This window comes from Salmo salar, chromosome ssa25 (genome assembly GCF_905237065.1).
Source record: "Salmo salar chromosome ssa25, Ssal_v3.1, whole genome shotgun sequence".
Classification (NCBI taxonomy): Eukaryota; Metazoa; Chordata; class Actinopteri; order Salmoniformes; family Salmonidae; genus Salmo; species Salmo salar.
In genome coordinates, this window is record NC_059466.1 from 48,646,616 (window position 1) to 48,658,776 (window position 12,161).

The following is a 12,161-nucleotide window of genomic DNA, read 5'->3' on the forward strand; positions in this document are numbered from 1 at the left end:
GTAGTCACCTAAATTCCAGAGCATGTCTTCAACGAGGAAGAGAACCTGTAGTCATTTGTGGTTGTTTATTGAAGTTAGCTGGCTAACTCATTGATCCTGCTGTGTAATATAGCGCTCTGACTAGTCTTTCCTACCTCAGTCCCACAACACAACTTTAAACCTTCTGAGCAGAGACATCTTTCCCATGGCAACACCAGAACAGAAACACACCTTTCCCATGGCAACACCAGAACATAAACACACCTTTCCCATGGCAACACCAGAACAGAAACACACCTTTCCCATGGCAACACCAGAACAGAAACACACCTTTCCCATGGCAACACCAGAACAGAAACACACCTTTCCCATGGCAACACCAGAACATAAACACACCTTTCCCATGGCAACACCAGAACATAAACACACCTTTCCCATGGCAACACCAGAACATAAACACACCTTTCCCATGGCAACACCAGAACAGAAACACACCTTTCCCATGGCAACACCAGAACATAAACACACCTTTCCCATGGCAACACCAGAACATAAACACACCTTTCCCATGGCAACACCAGAACAGAAACACACCTTTCCCATGGCAACACCAGGTGCAGGCCTGACAACTGACTGGATATTGTTCCTCTGAGAAGGGAGACACTCTAATACATGCACCTCACACACACACACACACGTTGAGATTTTGCCACTCCCACATGGCATTGATATGTCTTAAAAATGTTTCATTTAGAAAATAAATAATATAATTCAATTGAAAAGAATGATAAAACATGAACGTTTTCCCAACATGTTTTCCAGTACAGTTACAGGGGGTGTGAGGATCTCTGGTCTCCTTCCCCTTCCCAGACCCCTCCTCTCCCATCATGTTAACTCTCCAACGCTGAGGTGATGCGTTTCAAAACACAAAATGTGTCTTCTTGAGATGCTCCGAGCCCATTGGCCAATTACCTTCCTGTTGTGTCCACTACAGTTGATATGTCCAATCAGAACTGGGTTTCAGGAGATTACCCATCAGTTTCAGCGCTCTGCAAACTCTGTACCGAACAGCGAAAATGAAAGTTGTGAGGCTTTTTTTTTCTTTCCTAATTCCCTAAAAGACGGAAGCTTTATTAACCTTGTTCTCCTTTAAGCTGGTACATGTCTAACCACGTACCCATGGACACTACAGACCACCCTCCAAAATCTACACATGTACTGAGAGTTAGTGTTCATAGTATATATCCACATAAATATTATTTACATGATATGCACAGTATCATAAACAGAAGAGTTACGTAGTCTCTCCCCTAATACTCTTTCACATATAGCAATAGCAATTCCCTTCTTGATTTCTCATTGTCCGAATTAACCTTGTCCCCCCCCTCCCTCTTGTCTCTTCCCTGCAGCGCTCAGCCCTGTCAGTGCTTCCCTCTGCCCCCTGCAGGCGGGAGGGGGTAAACGGTAGCTGGACCCACATCCACAAAGTGTCTCAGAGGAGGAGTGCCCGTCTAGGACTTGTACATATGATCTAAAAGTTTAAAAAACGGATGCTGCTCTTGAGATGCTTTGTGGACCTGGGCCCAGACATTGCCCGGATCACATTCCATCATAGATTTAAATGGTGGGGAAAATAAATGCCGTCAGCCAATGCTTTTCAATCAATGACGGGGAGTCTGCAAGACCACACATTTGGATGATGGTGTAGAATTGGGATGCAGAATTGGGAGCATCACTCCTCAGTGTCGTGGCTCTGGAGAAAGGGCATGGAGACAGAGTGCTCCTGGGCCAGAGCGGCCAGCTCCTTGAGAAACTCAGAGAAGATGACAGCGCAGTAGACGGCGTTCTTCACCCTCAGAGCCTCCACCTGCTTCTCCAGCCCCGACGCCCCTCCCCCAGTCCCGCCCCGGAACAGGGCGCTGTGCAGCGATTGGCCGCCGTCTCGTACGTGGGCCAGGGCAAGCTGGGCGGCGTGGCGTGCCCGCGTGGGGCTGTTGGTGTGTCGCATGATCAGGTCGCCTAGCGAAGGTTTCCGGCTCTTCACTGAAAAGGAGACAGCAACACACAGCATAGCAAGTGGTTAGGATTGGACAGGTAGACTGACAACAGACAGACGGGACAGGTGGCCCGTTTGAACAGGTCCGTTATGTCAGTTTAAAACAGGTCCGTTATGTCAGTTTAAACCAGGTCCGTTATGTCAGTTTAAAACAGGTCAGTTTAAAACAGGTCCGTTATGTCAGTTTAAAACAGGTCAGTTTAAAACAGGTCCGTTATGTCAGTTTAAACCAGGTCCGTTATGTCAGTTTAAACCAGGTCCGTTATGTCAGTTTAAACCAGGTCCGTTATGTCAGTTTAAACCAGGTCCGTTATGTCAGTTTAAACCAGGTCCGTTATGTCAGTTTAAACCAGGTACGTTATGTCAGTTTAAACCAGGTCCGTTATGTCAGTTTAAAACAGGTCAGTTTAAACCAGGTCCGTTATGTCAGTTTAAACCAGGTCCGTTATGTCAGTTTAAACCAGGTCCGTTATGTCAGTTTAAACCAGGTCCGTTATGTCAGTTTAAAACAGGTCAGTTTAAAACAGGTCAGTTTAAAACAGGTTGGTTATGTCAGTTTAAAACAGGTCTGTTATGTCAGTTTAAAACTCTAAACGTGCAGATATAGACATGGGTACATGTTAGCTGCCTGGTCAATAGTGTGTGTGCTTGTTAATGTGGCCAGAACACAGTTCTAGACTGGTTCACTAGAGACAGTGATGATGTAATAACCAGTGTCAGATGACCAGCTGCACCACCCTGGCTGACTGCTGCAGCCACACCTACCCAGAACCATCCAGACAGTAGCAGTCAAACCAGAACCATCCATCCAGACAGTAGCAGCCAAACCAGAACCATCCATCCAGACAGTAGCAGCCAAACCAGAACCATCCATCCAGACAGTAGCAGCCAAACCAGAACCATCCATCCAGACAGTAGCAGCCAAACCAGAACTATCCATCCAGACAGTAGCAGCCAAACCAGAACTATCCATCCAGACAGTAGCAGCCAAACCAGAACTATCCATCCAGACAGTAGCAGCCAAACCAGAACCATCCATCCAGACAGTAGCAGCCAAACCAAAACCATCCATCCAGACAGTAGCAGCCAAACCAGAACTATCCATCCAGACAGTAGCAGCCAAACCAGAACCATCCATCCAGACAGTAGCAGCCAAACCAGAACCATCCATCCAGACAGTAGCAGCCAAACCAGAACCATCCATCCAGACAGTAGCAGCCAAACCAGAACTATTCATCCAGACAGTAGCAGCCAAACCAGAACTATTCATCCAGACAGTAGCAGTCAAACCAGAACCATCCATCCAGACAGTAGCAGCCAAACCAGAACCATCCATCCAGACAGTAGCAGCCAAACCAGAACTATCCATCCAGACAGTAGCAGCCAAACCAGAACTATCCATCCAGACAGTAGCAGCCAAACCAGAACTATCCATCCAGACAGTAGCAGCCAAACCAGAACCATCCATCCAGACAGTAGCAGCCAAACCAGAACCATCCATCCATCCAGACAGTAGCAGCCAAACCAGAACCATCCATCCAGACAGTAGCAGCCAAACCAGAACCATCCATCCAGACAGTAGCAGCCAAACCAGAACCATCCATCCAGACAGTAGCAGCCAAACCAGAACTATCCATCCAGACAGTAGCAGCCAAACCAAAACCATCCATCCAGACAGTAGCAGCCAAACCAAAACCATCCATCCAGACAGTAGCAGCCAAACCAGAACTATCCATCCAGACAGTAGCAGCCAAACCAGAACTATCCAGACAGTAGCAGCCAAACCAGAACTATAAAGACAGTAGCAGCCAAACCAGAACTATAAAGACAGTAGCAGCCAAACCAGAACTATAAAGACAGTAGCAGCCAAACCAGAACTATCCAGACAGTAGCAGCCAAACCAGAACTATCCAGACAGTAGCAGCCAAACCAGAACTATCCAGACAGTAGCAGCCAAACCAGAACTATAAAGACAGTAGCAGCCAAACCAGAACTATAAAGACAGTAGCAGCCAAACCAGAACTATCCAGACAGTAGCAGCCAAACCAGAACTATAAAGACAGTAGCAGCCAAACCAGAACTGTCCAGACAGTAGCAGCCAAACCAGAACTGTCCAGACAGTAGCAGCCAAACCAGAACTGTCCAGACAGTAGCAGCCAAACAAGAACTATCCAGACAGTAGCAGCCAAACCAGAACTATAAAGACAGTAGCAGCCAAACCAGAACTGTCCAGACAGTAGCAGCCAAACCAGAACTGTCCAGACAGTAGCAGCCAAACCAGAACTGTCCAGACAGTAGCAGCCAAACCAGAACTGTCCAGACAGTAGCAGCCAAACCAGAACTATCCAGACAGTAGCAGCCAAACCAGAACTGTCCAGACAGTAGCAGCCAAACCAGAACTGTCCAGACAGTAGCAGCCAAACCAGAACTGTCCAGACAGTAGCAGCCAAACCAGAACCATCCAGACACCCTCCCTGCTGCTGCCTAGCCAATTCCATTCAACCCAGTAACCCTGTGAACAGATGGCACAATTCCCACAAATCAACTACAACACAGCCTCTGCATTATTCATTCTCTCGAGCTTTCCAATGGGCTACTACACGCTGTGTGTGTGTGTGTGTGTCTCTCACCCAGGGAATCAGAGCGTCGCAGGGTGGGTACCCCCATGGGGGAAGAGTCGGCCCAGTCCACCTTGCCCCTGGCAACCAGGTAGCGCTGGGCTTTCCTCAGCATGGCAGGGAAGTCCTCATGGGACGCTGCAAACACCTCAATGCGGTTCTTTACTGAGCCCAGAACCTGAGGCAGGGGAGAGAGAGGGAGACGGGGGACAGAGAGTGGGAAGCGAGGAGGCAGGGGAGAGAGAGAAGAGAGAGGAGGAAGGAGAGAGAGAAGGCAGGGGGGAGAGAGAAGAGAGAAGGCAGGGGAGAGAGAGAGAGAAGAGAGGAGGGAGGGCAGAGAGGGAAGAGAGAGGGCAGGGGAGAGAGAAAAAGCAAGGGAAAGAGAGAGAAGGAAGGGGAGAGAGAGAAGAGAGAGAAGGCAGGGGAGAGAGAGAGAGAAAAGGCAGGGGAGAGAGAGAGAAAAGGCAGGGGAGAGAGAGAGAGAAGGCAGGGGGAGAGAGAGAGAAAAGGCAGGGGGAGAGAGAGAGAAAAGGCGGGGGAGAGAGAGAGAAGACAGGGGAGAGAGAGAGAAGACAGGGGAGAGAGAGAAGACAGGGGAGAGAGAGAGAAGAGAGAGAAAAGACAGGGGAGAGAGAAGAGAGAGGAGAGAGAGAAAAGACAGGGGAGAGAGAGAGAAGACGGGAGAGAGAGAGAAAAGACAGGGGAGAGAGAAGAGAGAGGAGAGAGAGAATGCAGGGGAGAGAAAAGACAGGAGAGAGAGAGAAGACAGGGGAGAGAGAGAGAAAAGACAGGGGAGAGAGAAGAGAGAGGAGAGAGAGAGAAAAGACAGGGGAGAGAGAGAGAAGACAGGGGAGAGAGAGAGAAGACAGGGGAGAGAGAGAGAAAAGACAGGGGAGAGAGAAGAGAGAGGAGAGAGAGAAAAGACAGGGGAGAGAGAGAGAAAAGACAGGGGAGAGAGAAGAGAGAGGAGAGAGAGAATGCAGGGGAGAGAGGGGGAAGAGAGGAGGAAGGGGAATGAGGAGACAGGGAGATGGTAAGTAATCTGATCATTACAAAAAACATACAGCCGTATGGCTTCAAGCTATTCTGACATTCAAGCTATTCTGACATCAGTGCATTCGGAAAGTATTCAGACCTTTTGACTTTTTCCACATTTTGTTACGTTACAGCTTTATTCAAAAATGGATTAAACTAAATGTTTTCCTCATCAATCTACACACAATACCCCATAATGACAAAGCGAAAAAAGGTTTTGCAAATGTATAAAAAAGAATAAATAGAAATACCTTATTTACATAAGTATTCAGACCTTTTGCTATGAGACTGTAAATTGATCTCAGGTGCATCCTGTTTCCATTGATCATTCTTGAGACGTTTCTACAACTTGATTGAAGTCCACCTGTCGTCAATTCAATTGATTGGACATGATTTGGAAAGGCACATACCTGTCTATATAAGGTCCCACAGTTGACAGTGCATGTCAGAGTAAAAACCAAGCCAGGATTGTGACGAGGCACAGATCTGGGGAACGGTACCAAACAAATTCTGCAGCATTGAAGGTCCCCAAGAACACAGTGGCCTCCATCATTCTTAAATGGAAGAAGTTTGGAACCACCAAGACTCTTCCTAGAGCTGGCCGCCGGCCAAACAGAGCAATCGGGGGAGAAGGGCCTTGGTCAGGGAGGTGACCAAGAACCTGATGGTCACTCTGACAGACTTCTAGAGATCCTCTGTGGAGATGGGAGAACCTTCGAGAAGGACAACCATCTCTGCAGCACTCCACCAATCAGGCCTTTATGCTAAAGTGGCCAGACGGACGCCACTCCTCAGTAAAAGGTACATGATAGCTTTGAGTTTGCCAAAAGGCACCTAAAGGACTCTCAGAGCATGAGAAACAAGATTCTCTGGTCTGATGAAACTAAGATTTGAACCCAATCGAACATCTCTGGAGAGACCTGAAAATAGCGTCGTCCAACCTGACAGAGCTTGAGAGGATCTGCAGAGAAGAATGGGAGAAACTCCCCAAATACAGGTCTGTCAAGCTTGTAGCGTCATACCCAAGAAGACTTGAGGCTGTAATCACTGCCAAAGGTGTTTCAACAAAGTACAGAGTAAAGGGTCTGAAAACTTATGTAAATGTAATATTTCTGATTTTAATTTTATATATACATTTGCAAACATGTCTAAAAACCTGTTTTTTCTTTGTCATTATGGGGTATTGTGTTTAGATTGATGAGGGGAAAATTTTTTTTTATCCATTTTACAATAAGGCTGTAATGTAACAAAATCTGGAAAAAGTCAAGGGGTCTGAATACTTTCCGAATGCACTGTATAAACAGTCCATTGAGAGAGCAGCAGAGGTCAGAGGAGAAAGTGGTCAGCAGTTGAAGGGAACAGAGCGAAGAAGAGTGATGGAGGACAGCAGAGGACAGCCAGGTGATGTTAGGGCAAGAGATTAGGAGAGATGGGCAACTGACCCTTGTGGCAGAATATGGTCGTTTACAAGATGACAGCTACTTAGTAAACATCACACAAACCCCTACATCTGCCTGGAAATACAGTGATGTCATCCTACCCGTATGAGAGAGACTTTCTACCAGACCAGGAACACAGCGATGTCTTCCTACCCGTATGAGAGAGACTTTCTACCAGACCAGGAACACAGCGATGTCTTCCTACCTGTATGAGAGACTTTCTACCAGAACAGGAACACAGCGATGTCTTCCTACCTGTATGAGAGACTTTCTACCAGACCAGGAACACAGCGATGTCATCCTACCCGTATGAGAGAGACTTTCTACCAGACCAGGAACACAGCGATGTCTTCCTACCTGTATGAGAGACTTTCTACCAGACCAGGAACACAGCGATGTCTTCCTACCTGTATGAGAGAGACTTTCTACCAGACCAGGAACACAGCGATGTCTTCCTACCCGTATGAGAGAGACTTTCTACCAGACCAGGAACACAGCGATGTCTTCCTACCTGTACAAGAGACTTTCTACCAGACCAGGAACACAGCGATGTCTTCCTACCTGTATGAGAGACTTTCTACCAGACCAGGAACACAGCGATGTCATCCTACCTGTATGAGAGACTTTCTACCAGACCAGGAACACAGCGATGTCTTCCTACCTGTATGAGAGAGACTTTCTACCAGACCAGGAACACAGCGATGTCTTCCTACCTGTATGAGAGACTTTCTACCAGACCAGGAACACAGCGATGTCTTCCTACCTGTATGAGAGACTTTCTACCAGACCAGGAACACAGCGATGTCTTCCTACCTGTATGAGAGACTTTCTACCAGACCAGGAACACAGCGATGTCATCCTACCTGTACAAGAGACTTTCTACCAGACCAGGAACACAGCGATGTCTTCCTACCTGTATGAGAGAGACTTTCTACCAGACCAGGAACACAGCGATGTCTTCCTACCTGTATGAGAGAGACTTTCTACCAGACCAGGAACACAGCGATGTCATCCTACCTGTATGAGAGAGACTTTCTACCAGACCAGGAACACAGCGATGTCTTCCTACCCGTATGAGAGAGACTTTCTACCAGACCAGGAACACAGCGATGTCTTCCTACCTGTATGAGAGAGACTTTCTACCAGACCAGGAACACAGCGATGTCATCCTACCTGTACGAGAGACTTTCTACCAGACCAGGAACACAGCGATGTCTTCCTACCCGTATGAGAGAGACTTTCTACCAGACCAGGAACACAGCGATGTCATCCTACCTGTACGAGAGACTTTCTACCAGACCAGGAACACAGCGATGTCTTCCTACCTGTATGAGAGAGACTTTCTACCAGACCAGGAACACAGCGATGTCATCCTACCTGTACGAGAGAGACTTTCTACCAGACCAGGAACACAGCGATGTCTTCCTACCTGTATGAGAGAGACTTTCTACCAGACCAGGAACACAGCGATGTCATCCTACCTGTACGAGAGACTTTCTACCAGACCAGGAACACAGCGATGTCTTCCTACCTGTATGAGAGACTTTCTACCAGACCAGGAACACAGCGATGTCTTCCTACCTGTATGAGAGACTTTCTACCAGACCAGGAACACAGCGATGTCTTCCTACCTGTACGAGAGACTTTCTACCAGACCAGGAACACAGCGATGTCTTCCTACCTGTATGAGAGACTTTCTACCAGACCAGGAACACAGCGATGTCTTCCTACCTGTATGAGAGACTTTCTACCAGACCAGGAACACAGCGATGTCTTCCTACCTGTATGAGAGAGACTTTCTACCAGACCAGGAACACAGCGATGTCATCCTACCTGTACGAGAGAGACTTTCTACCAGACCAGGAACACAGCGATGTCTTCCTACCTGTATGAGAGAGACTTTCTACCAGACCAGGAACACAGCGATGTCATCCTACCTGTACGAGAGAGACTTTCTACCAGACCAGGAACACAGCGATGTCTTCCTACCTGTACGAGAGACTTTCTACCAGACCAGGAACACAGTGATGTCTTCCTACCTGTATGAGAGAGACTTTCTACCAGACCAGGAACACAGCGATGTCTTCCTACCTGTATGAGAGACTTTCTACCAGACCAGGAACACAGTGATGTCTTCCTACCTGTACGAGAGACTTTCTACCAGACCAGGAACAAAGCGATGTCTTCCTACCTGTATGAGAGAGACTTTCTACCAGACCAGGAACACAGCGATGTCATCCTACCTGTATGAGAGAGACTTTCTACCAGACCAGGAACACAGCGATGTCTTCCTACCTGTATGAGAGACTTTCTACCAGACCAGGAACACAGCGATGTCATTCTACCTCTACGAGAGACTTTCTACCAGACCAGGAACACAGCGATGTCATCCTACCTGTATGAGAGACTTTCTACCAGACCAGGAACACAGCGATGTCATCCTACCTGTATGAGAGACTTTCTACCAGACCAGGAACACAGCGATGTCTTCCTACCTGTATGAGAGACTTTCTACCAGACCAGGAACACAGCGATGTCTTCCTACCTGTATGAGAGACTTTCTACCAGACCAGGAACACAGCGATGTCTTCCTACCTGTATGAGAGAGACTTTCTACCAGACCAGGAACACAGCGATGTCTTTCTACCACACCAGGAACACAGCGATGTCTTCCTACCTGTATGAGAGACTTTCTACCAGAACAGGAACACAGCGATGTCTTCCTACCTGTATGAGAGAGACTTTCTACCAGACCAGGAACACAGCGATGTCTTCCTACCTGTATGAGAGACTTTCTACCAGACCAGGAACACAGCGATGTCATCCTACCTGTATGAGAGACTTTCTACCAGACCAGGAACACAGCGATGTCTTCCTACCTGTATGAGAGACTTTCTACCAGACCAGGAACACAGCGATGTCTTCCTACCTGTATGAGAGACTTTCTACCAGACCAGGAACACAGCGATGTCATCCTACCTGTATGAGAGACTTTCTACCAGACCAGGAACACAGCGATGTCATCCTACCCGTATGAGAGAGACTTTCTACCAGACCAGGAACACAGCGATGTCTTCCTACCTGTATGAGAGACTTTCTACCAGACCAGGAACACAGCGATGTCTTCCTACCTGTATGAGAGACTTTCTACCACACCAGGAACACAGCGATGTCATCCTACCTGTATGAGAGACTTTCTACCAGACCAGGAACACAGCGATGTCTTTCTACCTGTATGAGAGACTTTCTACCAGACCAGGAACACAGCGATGTCTTCCTACCTGTATGAGAGACTTTCTACCAGAACAGGAACACAGCGATGTCTTCCTACCTGTACGAGAGACTTTCTACCAGACCAGGAACACAGCGATGTCTTCCTACCTGTATGAGAGACTTTCTACCAGACCAGGAACACAGCGATGTCTTCCTACCTGTATGAGAGACTTTCTACCAGACCAGGAACACAGCGATGTCTTTCTACCACACCAGGAACACAGCGATGTCTTCCTACCTGTATGAGAGAGACTTTCTACCAGACCAGGAACACAGCGATGTCTTCCTACCTGTATGAGAGACTTGACGCTGGGCTGGAATACCATGTTGGTGTTGAGGAGGAAGGATCGGAGCAGGGGCTGAGGGTAGCAGGCTAGCTGGCACAGGATCCCTGTCAGCAAGATGTTCACATACAAAGAGTTCTGGAGCATGTTCTCCAGCTTGGCAAACAGAACCATCATAAACGGACCTGACGGGAGAGGGAGAGAACGTGAGAATGGATGGGAGAGGGTGCACCGGCACACTAACGGAAGGCTAGATCCAACATGAAAAAAAAAAAACAGGCAACACTTAATATCAAAAGGAAGCAACAGTCAGTATTAATTTACTGTGCCACACCAAACATCAAATATACAGCGCATTCGGAAAGTATTCAGACCCTTTCCCCCTTTTCAATATTTCATTACAGCCTTATTCTAAATGTTAAAAAAAATTAAAATAATGTCCTCATTAATCTACACACAATACCACATAATGACAATTTGAAAACAAGTTTTTAGAATTATTTGCAAATATATATATATATATATATATATATATATATATATATATATATATATATATAAAATCTAAGTTTTCAGGCCCTTAGCTATGAGACTCGAACTTTAGCTCACGTGCATCCTGTTTTAATTGATCATCCTTGAGATGTTTCTACAACTTGATTGGAGTCCACCTGTGGTAAATTCAATTGATTGGACATGATTTGGAAAGGCACAAACCTGTCTATGTAAGGTCCCACAGTTGACAGTGCATGTCAAAGCAAAAACCAAGACATGAGGGCAAAGGAATTGTCCGTAGTGCTCTGAGAAAGGATTGTGTCAAGGTACAGATCTGGGGAAGGGTACCAAATCATTTCTGCAGCATTGAAGGTGCCTAAGAACACAGTGGCCTCCATCATTCTTAAATGGAAAAAGTTTGGAACCACCAAGACTCTACCTAGGGCTGGCCGCCGGCCAAACTGAGCAATCGGGGGAGAAGGGCCTTGGTCAGGGAGGTGACCAAGAACCTGATGGTCACTCTGACAGAGCTCCAGAGTTCCTCTGTGGAGATGGGAGAACCTTACAAAAGGAAAACCATCTCTGCAGCACTCCACCAATCAGGCCTTTATGGTAGAGTGGTCAGATGGAAGCCACTCCTCAGTAAAAGGCACGACACGTCCACTTGCAGTTTGCCAAAAGGCACCTAAAGGACTCTCAGACCATGAGAAACAAGATTCTCTGGTCTGATGAAACCAAGATTGAACTCTTTGGCCTGAATGCCAAGCGTCACGTCTGGAGGAAACCTGGCACCATCCCTACGGTGAAGCATGGTGGTAGCAGCATCAGCGGCAGGGACTGGGAGACTAGTCAGGATAAAGGGAAAAATGAACGGAGAAAAGTAGAGAGAGATCCTTGATGAAAACCTGCTCCAGAGCGCTGAGGACCTCAGGACTGGGTTGAAGGTTCACCTTCCAACAGGACAACGACCCTAAGCACACAGCCA

At 47.2% G+C, this 12,161-nt stretch overlaps 1 protein-coding gene across 3 annotated transcripts in view; it reads right to left on the reverse strand.

The window, feature by feature from the left end:
* Positions 1-50: 50 nt before the first annotated feature.
* LOC106586904 (FHF complex subunit HOOK interacting protein 1B) overlaps positions 51-12,161 on the reverse strand; it is a 106,585-nt gene continuing 94,474 nt past the window's right edge. For 2 of the 3 annotated variants that reach the window (XM_045707819.1, XM_045707818.1), the window contains exons 11-13: positions 10,691-10,869; positions 4,666-4,831; positions 51-2,022 (exon numbers count right to left, since the gene is read on the reverse strand). In XM_045707819.1, coding sequence (XP_045563775.1) covers positions 1,712-2,022; positions 4,666-4,831; positions 10,691-10,869 — 656 coding nt within the window. In that variant the 3' untranslated portion in view covers positions 51-1,711. The remainder of the gene's footprint in view (positions 2,023-4,665; positions 4,832-10,690; positions 10,870-12,161) is intronic. The other variant, XR_006762022.1, reaches the window with a different exon arrangement.